Below are 22,880 nucleotides of genomic sequence, written 5' to 3' on the forward strand. Positions count from 1 at the left end.
GGACCTGTAGTACTGGGGACTGCAGGTATCTCTTGGCTGAACCTCAGATTTGTGTTTAATTATGCTTTTAATTTCATACAGGCTGGTTAGCATTTAGTCAAGGATACAATATTGTTCTTTTTAACAAAAAAAAAAAATTAGATATTTATATTCATTATAAATGTGTTCTTAGTACTGTATTCTACTATTTCTTAGAAGTTTATGTGCCCAAGTGCTTGTACATAATTTATCAAACATGGGGAAATGGGTGTGAATAAATGATTAACTCTTCCTATTTATCAGCTTAGAGTTTGCTTATTATACTTAGAAAAACATCCACTGCCTTGGTCTCTTAAAGCTCCAGATGGCTCATTCGTGCCATGCTTTGCAGAGCAGTAGTGTTCATTTTAAAGTGAAATAGTCAATCTCAGGTTCTGCAAAGCCTAGAGTTGTTAGAAGTCAGAGTTTCTCTCCAGCGATGTCAGCAACCACAGCAAAGGTACATGTTTGAAATTAAACAGTAGCCGGATGCTGTGATTCAGCTGTTTAGTTTCTTCCAAAGCAGGGAATGCTTGAGGTTTGCCTTCATCTGTTGCTTCCGTGAAGGTGCAGTGTACAAAGGGCTGTTCTGACCTGATGAAGAAATACCTTGGTCTTGTTCTTTTCCTGCCTCATCCCAGAGTGTCTTCTGGGGGCAGTGCTCTTGTGTGGGGCTGGAAAGCTTTGAGCAATAGCGTAGGCTGTGGAAAGGAGGCGTTTGGGATTGTTCCCAGCCGCAGGGGTGTGCTGAGGTGATGTGCTGCCTCAGGAGTGTTTGATTATATATCAAGATATATTAGATTATCAGTCTGGTGGGAAACAGCTCTTACCTTGAGGCGTTGGTAGCGTAAGACTGTGCAGTGTTATAAATGGGTTTTAGCATATATGATTTCCAGTTGCCTCCATAGTTACAAGCACAATAAACTTGGTTCAAACATGAAAAACATGAAGTGTGTTTGCAAAGAACTGAAGAAAATAAAAAAAAAAGGCAGCAACAAGAAGTTTGTTTTTTCCTTTAATAGCCTTGCATACCAACATTCCCATGCACAGGACTGATGGTTTGCTCAGCTGCCGTGTACAGAACGGTTGTAATCGGTGACCTCTAGCAAGGTGTAAGTAACTGGGGAACTCCATATGTCACAGTTCCATGGCCACAAAAAGTTGACCTGGAAAGGAAAAAAATAAATACTTGAATCAAGATTTATTTATCTATTTTCCCCCAAAGAAAAACTAAATGTTGTCAGCTGTCACCTTGAAGGTCGTTAGTTTGATCCATAATCACACTTAAACCTTCCTAAAAACCTGCTGTACAGAATATTAGCACTGCACATTAACAGTTACAAGGTGAATTTCCTTCTTTTGGGGACCAACTGTAAAATATGAGTTTTAATACGTGAAGAAAATTAATCTCTAGATTCACAAATATAGACCTCTAGAGAAAAAGTCAGAAAGGCATCTTGTTAAGCTCCATTATGTAGGCTAGGAGCTTAACTAGATTGCCCCAATGAAAGCTTTGCAGCTTTTTTTTTTTTTTTTAGGAGCTCACAGTAGAAGGGATTTCATCAGCTTCTCTAAATAATCCATGCCAATACCAAACTATAAGGAAGATTTTTTTTTTCCTAATATCTAAACAATATTATTATTTCAAATTATTCACTGCTGTATTCCTTTCCAGGCAGTTATTCCCTGGTTTGTACTCGAACATTTGATTTTTCTGCCCAAAGGGCAATATCTTGTCCTTGTCATTACTGAAATTCATATTGTTGATTGCAAACCATGTGTCGAATTTAAGACCATTTTTCAATCCTGTCTCCCAGAGTTTTTGCACTCCTTTCCCATTCCTTTAGACATGTAAAAGGGATATACTTACCTATGTCCATCTTCTCCGTGAATTATATTGACTGTTTCTGCTCCCAATCTTGCCCAGAGCAGAGTAAATATGGTTTTATTCCAGAGAAATTCAATTTTTTTAGTATTTTTTGGGTTTATTTCAACATCAAGATATTTTGTATAAACTTGGTCTTGAGAGAGGACTCCACTGCAAATAGAATGAAGACAGCAATGCTAAGTTGAACAGTTTAGAAATTACTGAACTAAATCACGTTCCCCACAATAATTGGATTTCCCCCTTTGTTACAACAGAAATTTGCACTTTTGCTGTTCTTTGCAACAGCAGAGGACGCTGAGCCAGGACTGTGAGCTGTTCTTCTCTGAATAGGGAGAGGATGAAAAACAATACTGAAAACTTTAAATGTGCCTGTGGCAGGAGACAGGATAAGGGTGAGGCTGGGGCTGACTGGCGCCCAAGTGTGCCGAGAGTTGCAGCTATTGCTGCAGGGAGAGCTCCGGGCGAGGTATTTGGGGAGGATTTTATAGATGAGCTGGGAACTTCCGTGGGGCTTTGGTCTGCATGTGCACAGAGGCTGGTGGGAGGATGTGTGGAAGCAGTTGTTTCAGAGCAGGCGCAGAAGATGGTGGGAGCTGCTATTTTGTTAGTCAGTGGGAGATATGAGCTGTGAATGAAGCCCACTGGCTAGACAATATAAATGTGCCATTTATAGAGTGGTGATGGCTTTTATTATATCCTAGGGAGGAAGGAGGTATCCACTTTGCAAATTTTATAAGTTCAGGCACAGGATTGCCTTGCATGAGGTCATACAGCAAGTCACTGGCAGAGCAGAGAGTCTTGTCAGCATGTGCGGTGAGTGTGCTGACATGTGTGATGCCATGCTAGTGCGGGAGTGGTAGTGCTAATGCACGTATGTAAGGGCTGAGCACTCTGAATTATGTGCATTCCAGAGGTGTAAATTTATTATTTTTTTTAAGAGCAATCCAGAGAAACACAGTACTTCTCCTGTCAAACTCTATTCCTAATTTATTGTAAAGTCACATAATTCATGAAAAGGAAGTGAATTCCATTTTCTTTTTGCAACCATCCTTCTGCCCTCATAAGTCTTATCTGTGGGATAACTTTTTTCATATCTGATGTTAAGTAGAACGTATGCAACAAAGAATAAGTGTTTGCACTGCTTAAACATGTGGAAATTGTGTAGATCAAGGTTAACAGCATTAAATTCTATAGGGAAATATTAATTTCTCTTACCTGGCAATTTCGTATTCTTTTGTGTTCCCTTCTGTGTCATGGAAAATGAGGTTTATGTCCCCCCTCATTTTCTTTACACCAGACAGTTTGATAAATACTTTTTGTCTCCAAGCTGCATAAAGAAAGGCAAAATAAAACTAGATTGTCATTGATATGAGAGATCTAAAAATGCTAGTTTACTGGAAAGTTCTTTTTTTTTTTTTTTTTCCTACCTAGAATTCATTTGTGTTATCAAATGAAAGACTCTATGAGCTTGAATTTTGATAACTAATGCAGCATTTTTTTGTCAGAGGTGTTAGCACTTGTTTAAAGAAGCAACAGAAGTGCATGGTTATAAATCAAGGCAATCACTTTTCAAATGTATGATCAACTCTAACAAACCTCCTCCACTTACTAGCAAAAGGTGGGTCTGCTGCTGTATTTAAAAAATACTTTTGGTTTACCCTCTTCAATTTAGCTGGGAATCTGTCAGCATAGTGCCCCATCATTGGGCATTCCTCCTGGGAACATGGGAAGCAGTCTCCCTAGGGGAAAATAAGACCATCAGTCAATGAGCAGTATTTTTTTTTTTCATCCTAGGTCTGACAAAATTAAGACTCAAGATGCTGTTCTGATCTTGCAAAGCTGTGACAGTGCTGTATGTTGTCACATCTTACCACCAAAACCTGATAAACTTGTTTCAGATAACGGCTTCTGCACCCGTGCACACCAAGCGGGTGTAGGATGAGCAGGTTTAATACCTGTGTGAATAATGGCCTAAAATTCCCTAGTGCAAATATTTTTCTGCTAGAGTCTAGGACAAAATATAAACCAGTGGAAGGGAACTTGCCTGCAGTCGCCTTGCAACACAATACGGAGGAAAAAAAGGAACATCATTCATAAGTGTATTTATTTAGGTGCTCTAATCAGTGGCAAGTGTAGATCAGAGAAGTCAATGATTTTGGAGGCTCCAAATCTCTCTTCTTCCAGTCAGGAATTAGTAGGGTAGCTACATCTAGCCTACACACCCTTTGCATAAAGGTTTAGAGTGAGAATTGTACAGGGTTTAATTTTTTTTTTTTCTTCCCTATTTGGTGATATCATCTGTGTGCTTCAGGATTCATTTTACAGAGTGGAATAGTTGATGAAGCCACTGTGCCTCACCACACCACGAGAGCACAATCACCAGCATCCAAGTGCTCTGCGCGCATAGCGGGACTTATCGTGAGTACAGGGACCTGGACTATTTTCTTTACAGCTCACCCATTCCTGGGCCAATATACTTACTGACTCAAAGGATTTGTACGTTTCACAGGGATATCCAAGGTATCCGGTGGGATAGAGGATACTTTCAAAATAAAACTCATGGCTGCGTGAGTGATGGCACCCCCCAATGATTGTAGCGTCTGTTGGAACAAAGTTTATGAGCATCCATGAAATAAGCTCCTGCTGTCCTGCACAAGAGTTGCACTTGCCTCACCATGGAAACAGCTGAGGCATGGAACAGAACAACAGCGTGGTCTTGTAATAACTTTTCATCTGAATTTACAGATCTCTAGTAGCAGTAGAAGTTACTGGTTTGTCTGTGTTTTATCTGGTGAACTGTGTGCCAGTTACCCCGAGATCTGAAGTGAGATGCATTGGTCTGCTATGGTGGAATAGTCCATTTTAGGAAGACAGCCATGTATATATACGTATATATGAGATGTCACAGCAAGATGACATTAATTACAGTTTTAAAAGGCTTAATAGAGCAAGGAGAATCCACCAGCCTCTCCAAAGCCTGTGAGGAGAGGGAAGTCTCAGGTGGAGAGGCGAGGCATGTACAGTCCCTGGAAACCCCGACTGCCCTTGCCTAATCCATGCATTATGGGTGCTGGATGCTCTTTGCAGCATCTGCAAGAAACCAAAGGTGGTGGTGTCATGCTGCAGGTTTGGTCATGATGCTGGCTGATCTCAGCCTGGAAAACCTCCTGCTAGGGTTGTTGGACTTGCAGACTGACTGTTCCCTGCCTTTTTGTGTTCTGCAGGTCCAATTTCAACTCACAAAAGCAAAACTTAGACCTCTGTTTTAGTGTAGCTTCATGCCTGGGGAGCACTGTTCTGATCCAGACTTTATTGTTTCTTATTTCCTTTTCTAATTTAGGAGTAAATAGGCAAAAATCAATTTTGTTTTGCTGTTTTCTCCCAAATGGACAGTTACTTTCACAGTTCACGTTTCAGGATTGAACAAAAAATAAAGTACTATGCGTGTTGGGAGTGTATGTTTACCTGCAATGATAACTTCAAAATCACTTTGTTTCATCTCTGGAATTAAATCATTGCATCCAGGCATCACGGTTCCTCCATTTGGGTAAAAGTCCAGGTGACCAGTGGTGTTAGATATTCCAAGCCCTGAGATAAGTAGGTGATGATGTCAGTGTCTTGGTGACATGCACATCCCTGCAAGTATTTACTTGCACATGAACACTTACCTATGGCAGGAAAGTGAGCAGCATTACTGTGAATAACATCAACAAAGTTTGCATCTGTTGGATCCAGTCTCACCTCAGGAGGAGTACCTTCAAAATAGGGCCCAGCAGGGTCTAAGCCTACAAAACCCCCCCACATTTATTGGTTGAGGGAGGGAGAGAGAGAGGTGTTGCATATGTTAATATATCTTATGCCAAATTACAACATCAGATATTCAGTATTGCACAAGACGTGTTGAATAATAACGATGTGAATTGTAAGCTAAACTGAAAAAATTGTGCAATAATATGATTTTGTGAATCTTTCTGCAAACTTACTCCAACAGAAGTAAAATATTTTCTAATAGACTATGTAATGGCCTCGTATTACTATGAAGGAGGTATTTTATTATCTGTGAGCTTTTTCCTGGCCTGTAAATCTTTATGAATAGGAAAAACTAAGGATTCTTGGTATGTTGCTTTGCCATTGTGTAGGCTTGACATAACCCGGTGAATGATGGTAATGTTACAAACATACTATGTTTGTCCTTCCACTAAAGAGTTTTTAACCCTAACTAGAGAATGAAGATCTAATAACTACCCTTGTTTCTGAGAAGCAGAAAGTTTGCCAGCTCTTACGCTGGGTGTCTCCAGCACTGCCGATAATTTAATTCCAGTCTACAGACCAGTGAGTCGCAGGTTTCTTTCCTTCAGAAACATGCTCTGTTAGCTCTGCACCTCAGTGAGCATCCTACCTGTTATCCGTCTGATGTCTCGGATCCTTCTTCCCGCCTCTCCTGCAGCATGCGCTCCCAGACTGTGGCCAATTAAATGGATTTCGCAAGGGGAGTATCTGAAGATTTTCTGATCATTAAGGTGGTGGTGATGGGAGACAAGAACACAGGCTTTAAATAGCAAGCAAAGAGGGTGTCTTATATTATGGGCCTTTGGGAACATCTAGACTGACTTCCTGCATAGCAAACAGGGTGTGAGTTCCTTGAGTTAATTATTTAAATTACACTGACTTGATAGAAAATTATCCAATCTAGAATTTTAAATGCCTAGTGATGATGGATTCATTGTTGTGGGGTTGGTATATGGTTACCATATTCAATTACCCTTGGTGACAAAATAAAAACCTTCTTTCTCATTTGGATCAACTCCTAATTTCATCTTCCATCAAAATGATTTTTTTTTTTTTAATTTACTCTATTATGGAGCCCTCTCTTTTATCACATGTCTGTTCTCCATGTGTCTGCTTAGAATATGTGATCATATCAATAATATTTTCACTGACAAGCTTAGGTGGGGCAACATTCCTCCTCCTCTTTGCTAAGTGTCATCTGTACAAGCCCCGCACTGCTGAGATATTACATGTGTTGAAGGTGGAAATGGAGATTAATCAGCGTGTAGGCTGCACACAGGGGACACCTTTCATCCAGGGATTTGCTCGGTTTTGTAGTTGCTAATTGCTTGAGTTTTTTACACTAAGTTTGGTTTTGTTTTGTAATGCGTGTACCAAAATAAAAGCAGATCTTTAGTATTGGCCTGTCTACTTTTATTTTTTAGACAGCAGATGCCTCTGTAGACATTTTACTGCAGTACTTCCATTTTCCTAAAGTCAAACTCCAGAATTTTGTAAATTGGGGAAAAGAAAGTCTAAGGATCATTTATGCGTTTCCGTAACGGAAGAAAGAGGGGCCTAGACTGCAAATGGTGCAGTAATGGAGATATCCAATGAGAAACCAAACCCATCTTCAAGTGACCTGGGATTTGTACACAAAGAAGATAGACACAGAAGCAATTGCGTGAGGCTAGGTACAAGTTTCCTAAGTAGAAACAGTAGATTGTACCCCAGCAGATTCTGGGGAAGTGTTCTTTGATACTCAGGTGTTGGCAAAGTTTGCCTTGTGGGCTCTGAAGTACCTCTTGCAGCACTTTAAGATGAACACCTACTGACCAGGATCAAAGTCTGTAGCCAGGCAGGGGTCTCATTTTCAGCAGTAGTAATTACTCATGGGTCTTTCTGAAGGTAGTGGGAAATGCTGATGCTCTTAAACTTTGCAACCGAGCAGTTAGCTCTGCGCTGTGTGTGTAAATACAAACACTTGCCTTCAGGAACATGAAGTTCATGACTAAAAGGTAACTGGATGGTTTATTGTGCCTGTAGACAGCAAATACGGTATTATTGAGTGAAACCAGCTTGTTTCAGTGGTGCTAAGCCCAGATACTAGTTTTCTTCTAGCACATGAATATAATGCTGGCAAAACTCTGTAAGCACTGAACTCGTAGGCCTTGCCTCATTTCTATTGAATGCCTGCTACCTGCATCATCATATGGAAACGTTGCCATCTACTGGTCTTTAATTAATTGGCATTGCTTTTCAACCATGTTAGCTTAATTTGCGTCTTTTGTGGCTGTGAGAAGTCCTTACAGAGTCGATAATTAGTATAATTAGCTGGTCTCAGCTGTGTGCATTGTACAGCTCTTCCTGAAGCACTGGCTGACCACGCTGGACAAGGTTCAAAGTTGCAGCAGCAACATAACCCCACTACGTCCACTTAAGAATTGTAGATGGTAAAGCTGTGTCTTTTACCTGTAAAGTTTTTATGAAATAAGCAACCTCAGCCCCAATCACGCGGATGTTGTTCACTGCACTGACGTAGGTGCCTTTCGCACCATCTTGCCAATCGACAGCAATGCAGTTGATATTTTCCACTTCCAGTAACAACTGATGTGGGAAAACACAAAGCAAAGTATTTAAGGAAACAAAATAACAAACAGAGATTCAACTTAGAATAGATACTAAAAGGTAATGTAATAATGGCATTTCTCATTCTTTACTAAACAGGACTCTTTACCTATACCACACTGAAACACACCTTTTCTTACAAAACAGAATATAACAAGCCATTAATCCAAAACCTACCAATTATTAAAAAGGGTAATAACAATATTTTACTTTATAAGCCATTTGTATATGTATTTGAAATAATTTGGAAAAGTCACACAACTGCACAGTAGCTGCTATATGCAGTAAGTGACTTTGGGACGTTGGTAGTTTAATGGCATAATATAGGAAGTAGACTTATTTACTAAGCGTCTTTAAAGCTGAGAAAGACATGCCAGACTGGAAAGGCTTGGAGCAGAGTAGACAGTTTCTATTTCAGCAAAGAAAGCTAATGCATTGGTCACTTTGGTACTGGTCACTGTCTTGCAGAGATCAGTGATTTTTCCGCTGGAAGAATCATATACCAAAGTCTGCAGCTATAGCTTTCTGTGGCTAAGGATTAGTTAAGGGTTGAGAAAGAACAAGGAGTGGAAACAAAAATTAAACTATGGTAAACAGCTGAAAGTGAATGACAAGGAAAGCAGAAGCTGGAAGTGATAGTGCATTGAATCCTGGATTCCCTCCTCTCCTGTAGGCACCATAAACAGTTTGTAGCATGGAGACACAGATAGATTGTTGATTCTTTTCAACTGAAAAAAAAAATTGGTAATTTAATATTCTAGATTAAAAGTTTTCATAGATTTATGAACAAAAATAATAATGCACATCTGTGGCTTAGTATTCAGTGGTCATCTCATTCTAGCTTCTCCTTTTCCCTGCCGGTGTAGAAGAAGCAGAAACTAGAGTAGATTTTGCTTGTCTATCAGAGCCAAGGCTGTCAGTGACACAGTATGCTCTGCTGGCCAGAGTGCACCAGCTCTGTTTTGTGGTAGCTTCCGCATTTCATATTGGAAATCTTTTTTTTCACTGCACTCTATAATAATAATTAAAAAAAAAAAAAAAGGGGGAGGGGTGTTTGCCCCCCCCCCCCCCATTTTTTTTCTTCTTTTTAAAAATAAAGGACTGAATGGTGGTGAACTAGAATAGTGTTTGTAGATTGAAACTTGAGCTTTACAGCTCAGGAAGGCCATTTAGCTGAAGGACAGTTCAGTTGCTCCTAATGGGAGAAGGAGTGAATTGGTGTGTCTAATGCGATATCCTGAGACTGGCGTAGAGGCTGGGGACATCTGTGATCAGTTTGCTGCTTTGATCTGATCTGTAGGGTTTGGGGATGGAAGTTCTCTAGGGAAGCATAATGTCAGAGATGACCAAGATGCCTTGACTATTCTGCATCTTCCACAGTGAGAATGTTTTGGCTTTTGTGAAACTTTCTTTTCGGTTGGTATCTGCGGCTACCTAATGAATTGCAATATGGAAAGTGAACATTAGGACCTAAAGGATACTGACAGATTGTAGTTACAACTCTTGATGGAAATCAGAGGATACTCTCTCATACCAAGCACATTTCTACCACCCAGCCTTTTTTCCCAGTGCTGCCAAATCCATGAATGATGAAGGAGGTTTTTCTACTTGAGGAAAAATGTGAGTTTTGGATGGTTGAGGAGTTTATCGCTGAGATCACCTGTGTGTGGGGGGAAAAAAATAAATGTTTTATCTATTCATACTTTCAAACATTTAAAAAAAGTCAGCTGAGCAACCTGCTGCTGTGAACATGTCTTGTGTGCTCACATATTCCTGCTCTTCAGATTGTAAGTTTATTACAGGTATAAGTTCTCATTCTTAGAGACCCTGAGTTAGATTCTTAGTGTAGCAACCAGGGTTGCTGTAAGCAATGCTGTCTGCAACGGCAGTGATGGCATCATATAGTTCATGCCAGAGGAATCCTAAACATTCCTGTACAGCTCAGGGGCACTACGTCTGGGAGCCTGAAAGGGATTTAGCAGCTTCAAAAGCATTTGCTGAAGTGATGTGGTCTCAGCCCCTGATCTTACAGGTTCCTCCACATTGCTCTGCTCAGTAGTTCCGGGCATAACCAACTGGAGTAGTTCTGTCTTATTTTCAGAGTGCAGAGAAGCAGGTAAGAACATAAAGTCACTCAAATTTAAAGGTGGAAAGTGGGTTTGGAAATTGCATAAAATCAGTCTTCCAACTTTTTTAAAAGTCACAATATCTTCCTAGCTCAGCTTCCCTGTAAGACAGCAGTATTTGCTCTCCTATCTGAATACTCAGAAGTTTATTTGAAAGATTCCTCAACTTTCCTCCTCAGACACCTAAGTAGTCTGCCATAACCCATATCCTTGTGCAGGAAAATGCCAGGAAAGCTGCTGTGTCTTACAGTTCCTTCACAACGTGTTGGTTTGTTTGTTTTTTTTTTTTATCCTTTACCCCAAATAGCTTCAATGTTCCTTCATTGCCATACCTTCAAACTATCTTCTTATTCTGATTTGTCTGCCTATGAATAGTTATGTAGACTTTTTAACAAGTTAACAAATATTTGTAGGTTTAGTCAGTTCTTGATGTTAAAAATAAATGTCACCTGTGAGTTATTTCCTGTTTCTCTGGTGTAGAGAGAGAAGCTGATGTTCATATGTTCTGGAGAGTCAGGCAAACCTGTCAGAAGTCTCCCTGGTACCCCAGACCAGGGTGGGTCATCTGTAAAACAGCCAAGCCTAGAGTAGCAAACTTCTTTACCTAGAGTAAAAGAAACAACTTGTTTATCTTTTGGACTTACTTATGCTTGGTGATGTATTTCAGACTACAAGGGTTTGAAGAACAGAAAACTAAGGAATTTGTTTTATGATTCATTTTGAAACTGAGATTAATTCTTGTTTCCTTTATGGATATTTCCTGAAGCAGGTAACACAAGGGGAACTAAATAATTTGAGGATAAATCAAGTAAAGACCCAGACAGTGTTTTGACACCATTTTCTAGGCTTGTAAAGGATTCATTCAATTTCTTTAAAAAAAAAAAAAATCTTTTAAGAAGTGCTTGTTAGAATTGCTCCTGCATGCTTCCTACTCCAAAGCATTGTATCCCTGCTTGTAGGAATGAAAGATATCTACGTAGTAACCTTGTACTGTGAATGAAATGATCATTTCTTTCAATATAGTAGCTTTTTCTAGATCAAACATGTCTCTTGCTCACTTATGCTCAACTTTTATGTCTTAGCACTGTCTGTTGTGGTAAGCACCCTGTTGGCGAGCGGTTCTTTGTATACATCAGTCATGTAAAGACAGCCTGTGCACCGTCTTGATAGAAGTAGGACATGTGACTCTGAATTTCTTTGTGAATTTTCAGCAGAGAGTTATGTCTCTTGTGTTCTTAATAATAAAATTTAAACAGAGCAGAGCCTTTTAGCATTAGTTCTATGCACAGTAATCGACATTGTCATACAATGACGCACAAATCATACCATAACTTTGATCTACAGGAAAATACCAGTCATCTCCTATGTATTATTTCACCTGAATTCACCTTCTAGTGGTAGTTTTCATAGATACAGTGTCTCACCTGCTACTGTGCCAAGGAGATAAAATGCAATAATCCACATTCCAATCACCTAAAACATTGAATATACAAGTCAGGCATTTTATTTAGAGTGATTTGTCCTTTTTGAAAGAATGTAATACAAAGAGAAACACAAAGCCCTGCCCCTGAAGAGGAATAACCTCATACACTGGTTGATGCACCTTGGGGACCCATCAGCTGGAAAGCAGCTTTGCAGCAAAAGAAAGACCTGGAGGTCCTGATGGACACAAACTTGACCATGAGCCAGCAACGTGCCCTTGCAGCAAGGGCAGCCAGTGGCATCCTGGGCTGCACTGGGAGGAGTGTGGCCAGCAGGATGAGGGGGGTGATCCTTCCCCTCCAATCGCTTTTGCTGTTCGTTGCATTTCTTGCACAGCCAATACTGCGTGCAGGTTGCTGAGGGAGTGAACTGGATCACAGGGTCCTGATTTTTGCCAGCTGTGGGGACATAGGTGGAAGGTGTGGTAGAACAGTCAGTGATACCTGTAACTCAGGAAAGTCTGTATGCTTGACAGGCTGTTTGTGCTGCTTTTACTCAGGGCTCTTTGCAGTTCTGCACCTTCGTATCTCTGACTTGATTCAGGTTCCTTTCCTCTACGCTTTCCTCACTTGGCTTTCCCATGGCGGGGTTCCATGTGTTTCACCGTTCTCCTCCCCTCCCATTTGCCTCATTCACTGTTCTCAATTTCTTCTTCTTCTAGTGTTTACTATGGCACCCACCTCCCATTTTCCACATATTGCTTTTCTTGTAAAGCAAAAAATTTGAGCTGTCACCCGTGGCCACTGATATAGATTGTTAGAGGTAATTAAGAAAAAATGGTAAATTTAGTAAGTATAAACCTTGCTATGTGGGAAACTGTCTGCAAGGGATATTTTTAGAGATTTGGCAATGTGAAAAAGCTAGAAAACCAAGGCTCCAAAGATCATTGATGCTCTCAGAAACGAAAAAGAAACAATTGGGAATGTCACAGAATTAGTCCTTGAAGCGCATGTGTGAAATGTCAGACAGGAGAGGGGTATGTGATCGACCTAAGTGATTTTTTTGGTGGAAGTCAGATTACTTGGCTATAATGATGTGATTTCCTAACAAGCCAAATGGGATGGGTCAGAGTGCAGAGAGTGTGTCTCTGAGCACTCCAATCGACTCCAAAGTCCCTGTGTGGTAATAGCTCGTTGTTTATGTGGTAGGGCAGAGAAGCAAGGCTGAATATCTAAGCAGTGAGCTGGAGCTGCAAAGTGCAGAGCTGAGAGGAATCACAAAATTTCCTTGGAAATACAATTCTGTTTCCAGTTCTAATATATCCACTGATGAAGTCAATAGAGAAGAAAACTAGCTGCTCAGAGAGAGTGGAAAGTGGAGAGGAAGTCTGGCAGTCAGTAAGATTAGAAGGGAAAGGGATCAGGAGTTGTTCTAAGCAGTTGGTGGCAGTCAAGAACAGAGCGGTCCTAGCTGTTATCCAGAAGGAGCACCTCTGTTCAGCAGGAATATCTCTCAACAAGTACCCATCATCATGATGAGAATCTGATGACAATGCAGGAAAATCACAGAAGATGTGGCTCATCAAATGAATTGGAGAGCTCAGTGGGATTTGCTTAAATTTAATGGAGAGCTCTCCGACTCAGGACGTGGATGGTCTCTGTTGGGAACACTACAGCAGGAGAGACAGTATAATTTCTTTTCAGATCCAAAATCAGAAAGGCAGCTTACGAATAATGATTTTAGAAAATGTGGGAGGTTGTTGCCAAGTAAGAGTGATCAACAGTTTCTTTTCAGAAGTTCTTCCTTCGAAGGCAGAAAATGGAAATGAACATGTAGCTAGGTAAGTAATAGAAGATGCAGAAAACCTTTGTGTGTGTCTGTGTGTGTGAAAAGGTTGATTCATTCTGTTACTGTGAGGGGGATAGTTTGGACAGGAGACAATTTTTTTGTGGGTAGGTTTTCTACATTGGTCTATGTTAACCTGATCACCAAAAGATTGCAAAGAGGTCAAGAAATGATGTCTTTGTAAAAAGAGTTGAGGCAGTGTACAACTTAATGGGGGAAAATTCTTTCACTGGGCATTTAAGAGGCTTAGCGCTGAACAAGAGAAACTGGAATGACTTGTTTGTGAATGTGATCTCAGCCTAGCCAGTACTGCTGGCAGGAAGGCTGCTGATCACCGAGCTCAATTGTTATACTCAGTGGACAGAGGGCATGCACTTCTGAAGCAAATCCAGCACTAAATATCTCCAAATTGCTGTTCAGCTTGGGGGGAAAAAAAAAAAATTGCAAATATTCACAGACTGACATCACAATGTGTAAAACCTACACTGGAGTGGTAGTTGTCCTTCACAGTAGGACACCAAGTCACCTTCTGGACACTGTTGCCCAACCTGTGATTCATGGGCGACTAGTGGATGGTTTGTGAGATATGAGAAAGTCTGCATAATGACTGTCAACAGTGTATTTTTAAGTGCCATACATGTACCCACACACCTTCCTCAGGACACACGCAGAAACATGCACACACAGTCTGTTCAAGAGAAGCAAGCCCAAATCTCAGGCTTTTTAATTATCAGCATTTTGAACCTCATAATCTTACTGCAGTATATAGATTTTTTTGTTTTGTTTTTAAATTTAAACCAAGATATGTTATTTATCTCATTGCTAAGAATTTTACTCACCATTCTCTTATCAACCTTCTTATCTCTTTCCCTGGTGAGCAGTAACAGGATACAAAATGGCCACTGTTTTCTTTAATGAAGATTGGGTAGCTTTACACTGAGGAAAAAGTAATAGAAAAGCTATTAAAAACCTACAGGGCACCTTGGTAAAGTGAAAGAAACTGGAAGAATACAAGAGGACAAAAAAGGGGAATATTGGTAACTGGAAATAAATAGCTAGAAATCAGACAGATTTCATAAGGAAAACAGCAATGCCAACATGTATGTTTATGGCCAACAGAATTAAGAAGCAATATTTAATGTATGGAAGAATTAAAAAGGTGCAATGTTTTTTCGTCCATTACTAGATAAAATGGAGCAAAAGGCAATGATGCAGCTGAAGTGAAATGTTTACATTTTTCTTTTTCTCTGATTACCAAAACCAGCTGATGATGTTCACACCAGAAAAAAAAGTATTCATGATGATACTCTGTCCGGACAATAGATCTCCTGTAGAACAGCTGCTGGAACTACATATTTTAAAATGGATTTTAGTAACCCATAGCTGAGAGTCTTAAAGAAAAAAAGCTACAATAAAAATCTATTGACAATTTTTCATTAAGTTATTGGTTATTAAGAAAATTCCAAAGACATGTGGTTTGAAGAAATCTGATACGCTAACAGGTAAAAAAGATAGGATGAATGACCTAAGGAATTTCAGAGCTGTGGAGTCTCCGTCCAATATCAGCCTGAGGCAGAATAATGTAACTTTCCACAGGATACTCAGTCATGAAAGAAAAATTGTGAAAAACTATTAAAAGATTAAGTTGGGTAATTCAGTTACATGACATGACAAACTAACATGGCACTCATCAGCATTATAAGTCTCATGATACTTGGATTTCAATAAGATCTGCTCTGCTACTTGATATTTTGGTTGAGAAATTAAAATTATATACATGCACTATTACAACAGTTAAGTAGATTAAAAATTAAATGCATGGATTAAGTAGATTAAAAATTGAATAATTATGGCATCTCAGACTATAATGGCAAAGAACTAGAAGGTAACTCCCGGATTTGCAAATACAGTTCTTGCTGCTGTGCACCATCGCATCACATCACGATCAAGCTGTGATCATGTTTTTAGCTGTGGTTTTTGAGCCTGTAGTTACTCACTGGTCGTGACGGATCCTCACTGATCGTGATGGATCCTCACTGATTAGGGCTTTAGAGGAATCAATTCCTGGCATTACACTGCATGCCAGCTTTCAACACTGGTATTGCTGGACATGAACTCATTACTGAAAAAATACTGACATCTAGACTAAGGATTAGTAAATAAAAAATACAGGTCATGAATGTTGGATTATCTTTTATTTTTTGGAAAAGTAAATGCTGTCACACTGCATATCATACTCACAGAATGGAGGAGAACATCTGAGGAAGCAGTAACTGAAAAGGCCTTTGAAGTCTTGCTAATGTATTACTAGTGACTTTTGAAGTGCCAAAGAACTTGTTAGTTTTTGTATCCACGTATACAGATGGGAGAATAGTATTTTCACTACATATATTGCATTCATTATATAGGTGGGGGTATTGTTTAAAGAGTACAGAGGTTTCATTGGTGCTGCATGCACAGTTCAAGAGGGATATTGAGAAAATGGAGAAGGTGGTTCTTGGATGAGAATGGAAAAGAGGGAATGCAGAGTGAGAAGTGAAGAGAGGACTTTTTAGCCTACGAGTATGAAGTGTAAATTTGTAGATTTCCTTTCTCCAAACCACCCAATATGAAGCAATAACCAAGGCAGAGCTTACATACGTTGTCTGGTGTGGGTAATAGAGTTTTCTGAGTATCTGCTGACCTCTTAAACTGAATCTGAGACAGAGGACTAGGGCATTAACCTGCAATAATGACTCAGTGATGTAAATTCTTTTCTTGAGGCATTTAATGTGGGAAGCGTTCCAATAAAAGGTTAGTAAGTGTGCAAAGTTCTACGTATATTTGTTCATCATTGGAAGATGCAGTAAGATTTGGGCTTTTAAGGTCAGTTGTTTAGAAACACTGAACAATTTAAAGAAATTGCAGGATAATAGTGAAGAAAACTTATTAAATATCAAGTCCTTGGCTTCCCATTTCAGGACTTTGTGCAGTATCTGCTCCGATTTCCTAAATTATAGGGTTCTCACCTTGACCCTGCACTGGTATTCATACGTTTATATTTACAGAGACAATTATGATAATTTAATCTAACTACAAGCATCATAAAAAACCCCAACAAACATGATTCAGTTTTGGGAGGTGGCTGAGCCAATTCTGTGCCAACTAGGGAGCCTTCAGCTGACTTGTAGCCACCACCTGGCCACTTGTCTCTCTTTCCAGGAGGATCTTCACTGTTCCTCTTTGTGATTAGGCTACTGTTAAATTTAGCCAAGTCTAAGACGAACACTATTTGCCTTTTGCCATTTCTGAAGTGCAGAATAACCCTTGCTGATGACTAGTTCAAGTTTTTCTGTAAAGGGTAGTTTACCAAAAAAGTCTCGTTTGCCACATTCTTCCACTTAACAGCTCTGTAATTCTTCCCCACTTTCATTCTCCCTTTAAATTTGCAGTGCTCCTAATAATGCTTAATTATGTAGCCTACTTTATTCTCCTTTTTATTTCAGCTGGGTTTTGTGTTCTCATGCATTTTCCCTTCAAAAAAAAGTAATCTAGATTCCATGTGCAAATACCATCATTTTGTTCTTCCTTTAAAAACATAGGGATGTAGTCTGTCTTAAATTACCTTAGCCCCACTGAATCCACCCTGTTTTCCTAGCTGCATTACATCATCACAGCCAAGAAATTCTCATCTCCTACTGGAATTTCCTGGAATTGAAGAGTTTCAAGCCTTGTAGCTGCTGCCAGGGTCTCCTCAGGATCACTCTGAGTACTGCTGTTTGCTTTTTGCCTGTTGACTCAGACCATACTGTTCAGCCTGTCTCTCTTTAAGCAGGAGTCCTTACGGTCCTCCAACCCCAACCAGCAGTTAGTAAGGACGCTTGCCCAAAAACCCTACCAAGTTTTCAGCCACTTACCACTCCGAGTGCAGAAAGGGTTGCTGCTTTGCAAGCTCCGTTCAGCCAGCTCCCTGTCAAATCCTGGTTGCTACCAGCTCTTTTCACTTGGAATCAGTCCCACGACGGTGGGTGCGGACCTGCCCACACGGTGTCTAATTATAGGGTTTGTGTGGGTGAGTGAGAACCTTTGTAAGAATGATACCCTTATTGCTGGATATAACAGATGTTGCCTTTTCTTGTCTCTTGTCATATTTAATTCATCAAAATTTTCACCTCTTAAAGTTTTGTTATGGGTTTGAAGAAAAGCCAGATGAGGCCATTTTAGCCCTCAGAGGGTTTGTTGTATGTAACGTTCATAACAGTCAACGTGAAATGCTTACCTGAGTTAGCTGGTTATCGTACTCTCCTGCTACAGGCAATGGGCCGAGCCTCCTCTGTGGGGAATTTCAGAACAGGAGCTTAATTTTGCTGCTCTGTGTCATCCTCTGGAAGTCACCAGCTATCTGTTTGTTATCTGAAGTACATGCCCTGTGAAGCAAACCCTTGTACCTTTTCATATAATCAAGCCTGTTTATATTTTTTGCAGAGAGCGGGCTAGCTTCTTTTGAAAAGGGGGGAGTGAGAAAAAATTGTGTTACAACTTAGGGAGAATATAGGTGCCTGAGCATTTATTAGCTCTTTCTAGTGAAATTACTCAAGCTCTGTCTAGCTACTACCATTTTGACTACTCATGTCCTCTTAGGCCATGTGGGATTCACAGCTTAGGTGTCTCTGTACCAAGCGCTTTCATCAGCTGGCATGCTCTGAATATAACTGGCATCTACTGACAATATTGTGATCAGCTTAGAGCAGAGAAACCCCAGACACTTTCATTCAAAGTTGTGTCAGGAGGAGGATAGAATAATGATAATTGTGTCATTCATCTTTTTCTCTGTAATGGCTTTGTGACTTGCCCATCGTGTAAATCCCAAGTTTTCTGTGCTCTGGAGGTTGTGGGTCACAACTATGTCACAACCCAGGTCTTTCAGTTCCTGGGCAAGACCTCAAGTCACTACACGGCTATCTACAGGATGGGTGCTGCCATAATCACCTGTTCAGGCAACTGTATAAGAGCGACTGTCATCCTTATACAAGGAGTGATTCAAGTGCCTAAGGGCAGGAAGTAACTTGGGTTGAATCCATGGTTCATATAAGAAGCCAATTTGTGGTCTTGAGATACGTACATTGCCTGGGAGAAGATATAATTTCAGAAATAACACCAAAAATGTTTTTCCATATGCTGAGCTGTACACAATGCACTGAGCCTGCTAGCCATTCTAAAAACCAAGTCAAGAGCGTCTGTCACTCCTTGTAGTTCATGGCACCTAGATGAAAGTCTGGATCTGTGTCTAGTTCTTGTTGGTAAAGTGGTGTAAGCCAGAACTGTATATGATGATAATCATTAGAAAGACGTCTCAGAGGAATCTGAAGGAAGCAGTGGATAGTCAGTGACTGGATCTCATATTTAATTGCCGCTTACACTGAAGACACACGTGGAATTTCAGATAAGGCAGAACAGATCTAGCTAATACGAAATTATGGAAATTTGGCAGGAGTTATGGGACCTGTATCTCCTCAGAACAATGTAGCTCATTAGGTAAGTCTGGGGACGGATGAGATTGGGGAGCCACGGAAAAGAGATAAGCAACGTCATGTGCCCCATTTCTCAAAATATCAGCATGTAAGTTAGGTGGAAAGCAGCCAGTGAAACTGCTGCCTCTATTAATGATGAAACATCTTCAGAAATTGCTGAACATCTTTGTGTGAAAAATCAGACCCCTTTGAAATGTTTGGGGTTTTTTTAGGGGACTAAGATTGCTGGATATGCTCAAATATTTTGCTGTACTTTCCACAGAGTTAGTTCTTTGTGTGCGAGTGTTAAAACAGTGCCACCGAGCCAACACCAGTTACAAATTGAAACAGAAGCACACACTTGCAAGAATACCTCTGGGCACAAATGTACACCAATAACTGAAAACTGCATTTGACAAGAATATAAGTTTGCTAACTTCTTTATTTCGTTTTTTGATCTGCTCTGTATGTTGATAAGTGGCAACCTGGCCGATACAGGAGGGCCATATACATTTTCAACACAGAGTTTCCCTGTCGGTGTGTTTCAGAGGGAATACACAGTGGTGCAGATTAAATTCATGTAGGCCAGTATGACAAGTCGGAATGAATAGCAAAAAAATTTCTAGCCCATGTTGTAGGGTTTTTGAGGTCCAACTTCTTTTAGGAATGGTCAGATTTTCTGGGTCTGATTTTATGTCCTGAGAGGAACAGTAGGTTTTTATGGACAGTAAGAAAAGGCTGGCTTTTGCAGTTGCCTCTGACAATATGCAAGTGAACACATCCAGGTGTTTTTATAAATGTCAGCCTGAGAATTGTCAAGGACATAAATGCATTCTGATAGTAGTGGCCTTCACATAGGTAAGAAAGAGAGGATCAAAACATTCACTGAGAATCATGTTCTCCAAAGGAATCTCAGCAACTGCGTTTCAAGTGCAGCGATATATAAATTACCAAGGCTTTCATAGAAAGATAAGTGAATAAAATTGTAAAAGCAACATTTTTCTCTCTCATTTCAATTATAGATTGAAGATGGTTAATTAATTTCTTAGACTGGATGGAGGTCATCTAGAAGTATCTTTGTGTATTCCATCCCCATGGATTTGCTAATACCTACAAAGACCACTCACCTTCTTGGAGAATCTTACCTTTAGTCTCTGAGTGGCAAAGCCATGAATAAAATACTTTCTTGATATTTATATTGTCTAACTCCAGCTTGTTCATCCTGGTAAAGTGAACAAATCTTATATTGAATAGAGGCAAAACCAATTTGCCTTAGTGTATCATTTCCAGTGTTGCATAACAGAAATAAAAGGAATATTTTGAAAGTGATAAATATGTATGACCTTCCATAATACATGCCGTCTGCTAATTAAGTCAGTCAAAGCAAGCAAAGGTAACGCCATAACGGAGCATAGTATCATTTTAAGGAAATAACACAAGGGCAGAATTTTAGAGCAGAGACGATGACAGTAACCAAAGACAGAGAGGAGTCAGTAGGAACAGCCAGGCTTTATTTATATAATAATGGACAGAATTAAAGGGAAGAAGGCAAAGTCCATTATTCTGAATGCTTGATCTATTAATGCTAGAATATTAAACTTTATTGAAAGAAGCGGCTGAAATAAAAGGGAGTAACTGTAGAGTTTGCCTTGCAGATTGAAAGGCAAATGCAAATCTTGAATGTTTAGAATGATAAAAGAATGTCTCTGAACTGCTTGGAGGCAGACTAGTGGCTTAGAACAAAGTTAGCCATCCAGGGCTCTGAAAATCTAGCTTTCCTAGTATAAAAAAATAAAATAAAATAAAATATGGGATGTAAAGAGGACTGACACCAATGCCAGCCTGTATTTTCACATACTGCTTACGCTTCCAGTGTTGCAAGACACTTGCCCCATCCAACCTTGCGGTAGCTGGGAGGAGAGGTATGTTTTTCTGCAGCATAGCGATGTAGGCGTGCTCTGTTTGTGCGAAGGTTGGTGATGATGCATGTTCTTTCCGGAAGTTTTTAGATCCTTGATAGTTAAAGAACAGATTCTTGGCTCTGTTTTATCTTGGAAATATGCCATAAAAATAGATTTGGACATGCTATCAACTTCTGCTTCCTAATTATTGGAAAGAGAAAGCAGCTTGGAGACTATTGAAGTCCCTGACACTGTGCTACTACAAAAGAAGAATAAGAGCCACAAGTTTTGTAGATAACCCGTGTAGGTAGATTTGCTGATAGGTCAGTGAGCAATTGTTTACCCTCCCTGTGGTAACTCCAACCCCAGTCAACTTTGCTTTTGGAAGAATAACTCAAATAAATGTTGGGAATGCACAAAAATTTTAATTTTTGTTGCTGTCCCAGGAGCCTGCCAAACATAACTGTTAGAGCCAGGGGTTACACAGAATAACCTGACTGCATTCAAATCTCAGCAAAATCAATTTCCAAAGATTTTACTTTATCTTCTGTATAACAGACACACATTTGAGAATTGGAGCCTGCTGTAGGAAAAATCAGTAATTTTCAGTGAGGGAAGAGTGGGGGAATTGTAGGTAAACAATTTCGCTATAAAAATATCCAGGAGGAAATGCAAGAGAAGGCAGTGAGGTGATGCCCCGGCAAGAATACTAACTGGGAAAACAGACTTGCTTCCAGGCGATTTGATCTTACAGGTGGATTGGTAACTGATACGACACAACTGTGGGCTGAAAAAAATTAAAACCAGATCTCAGATCTACCAGAAGTACCTTCAGGATGCGTGTTCTTAGGCACTGAGCCATGGTAATCATTCACTCACTTCTGCTATGCCAAAGATAAAGACTCTAACCTAAATTAAATGTAAAGGGAGAAGTCTCAAAAACTTATCAAAATGCATCTATGTAGAGAAGAATTAGCTTTTCTTGGAGCAACAGAAATCTGAAGAGAAAAACAAAAACTTCTATAAAATCATGTGGGAACATGTGAAATAGAGATCCTGCAGATTATCTAGAGAAGCAAAAAAAAGTCTGATGTATTTTTTTCCTGGAGAAAATTATGGAGATTCTTGTGGAGTTTCTATAAGGAAAGATGCTGCCAAGTGACTGGGCTATAAAATGATATAATCGGACATGAGATAAGTCTTGAGGGAAGCATGAAGGCACTGGGGAGGCTTTCTGTCCAAGATCCTTGTCAAGCTTCATCTCTAACAAAGTTGAAGGACCAAAAGGACTTCCTGAATGAACTGATGTAGGAGGTTTGTTTCCCGCAAATTTGTGGTTCATTCAGGATTTTATCAATGTATTCTAGGATAGCATGAAAAAAGCTGAATAGTCACATAAATAAAATAGATAGGATCAAAAGTGGGTAGAGAGGTGGCTGCCTAAACTGAACATTGAGGTCTCAATTAATTTTAATTATTCTTATGCTTTGGTTCAGAGCTCGAATATTTATGAAGGCCTTTTTGATAGACTGTGCTTTTTGGAAAGAAGACAGTCTGCTGTGCTATGCAATAGACTATTTTATTCCCGTTAATGGAGAACTCTGATAAAAATGGTCCTTGTTTTCTCATTAGCGTACCGGCATATATCGCTTTATGACAAGCATGCTGTTACTCCTAAAATTATTTTTCTGATGTTACATATAAAGTAAATACAGATGATGTAAGCGGAGCAGACAGTATTTTGGATTACTTATTATTGCTGTTCTCTTCTTCTAGAAAAGATTTGAGAAGTTTG

The 22,880-nt window shown here is 39.7% G+C and overlaps 1 protein-coding gene across 1 annotated transcript; it reads right to left on the reverse strand.

Annotated features, from left to right (window-relative positions):
* Positions 1 to 1,120: 1,120 nt before the first annotated feature.
* LOC129208694 (pancreatic lipase-related protein 2-like) lies at positions 1,121 to 12,492 on the reverse strand. Its single transcript, XM_054831878.1, has 13 exons — positions 12,430 to 12,492; positions 11,853 to 11,901; positions 10,878 to 11,032; positions 9,837 to 9,962; positions 8,147 to 8,281; positions 6,306 to 6,414; positions 5,575 to 5,691; positions 5,372 to 5,494; positions 4,388 to 4,506; positions 3,516 to 3,645; positions 3,122 to 3,233; positions 1,889 to 2,056; positions 1,121 to 1,184 (listed from the first exon to the last, which is right to left on the reverse strand). The coding sequence occupies exons 1-13, from the start codon at positions 12,490 to 12,492 to the stop codon at positions 1,121 to 1,123; spliced, it is 1,470 nt and encodes a 489-aa protein (XP_054687853.1).
* Between the last annotated feature and the right edge of the window lie 10,388 nt (positions 12,493 to 22,880).

This window comes from Grus americana, chromosome 7 (assembly GCF_028858705.1).
Source record: "Grus americana isolate bGruAme1 chromosome 7, bGruAme1.mat, whole genome shotgun sequence".
NCBI lineage: Eukaryota > Metazoa > Chordata > Aves > Gruiformes > Gruidae > Grus > Grus americana.

What these genes read in the sequence shown, in the direction of transcription:
- LOC129208694 (XM_054831878.1), bottom strand. Translation starts at nt 12,492, where the DNA reads ATGGGAAAGCCAAGTGAGGAAAGCGTAGAGGAAAGGAACCTGAATCAA. An exon ending in TCTCCTTGGCACAGTAGCAG is followed by an intron (nt 11,033 to 11,852) that starts GTGAGACACTGT and finishes CTTTTACTCTAG; the next exon opens with GTAAAGAAGTTTGCTACTCT. An exon ending in TGCTCACTTTCCTGCCATAG is followed by an intron (nt 5,495 to 5,574) that starts GTAAGTGTTCAT and finishes TACTTATCTCAG; the next exon opens with GGCTTGGAATATCTAACACC.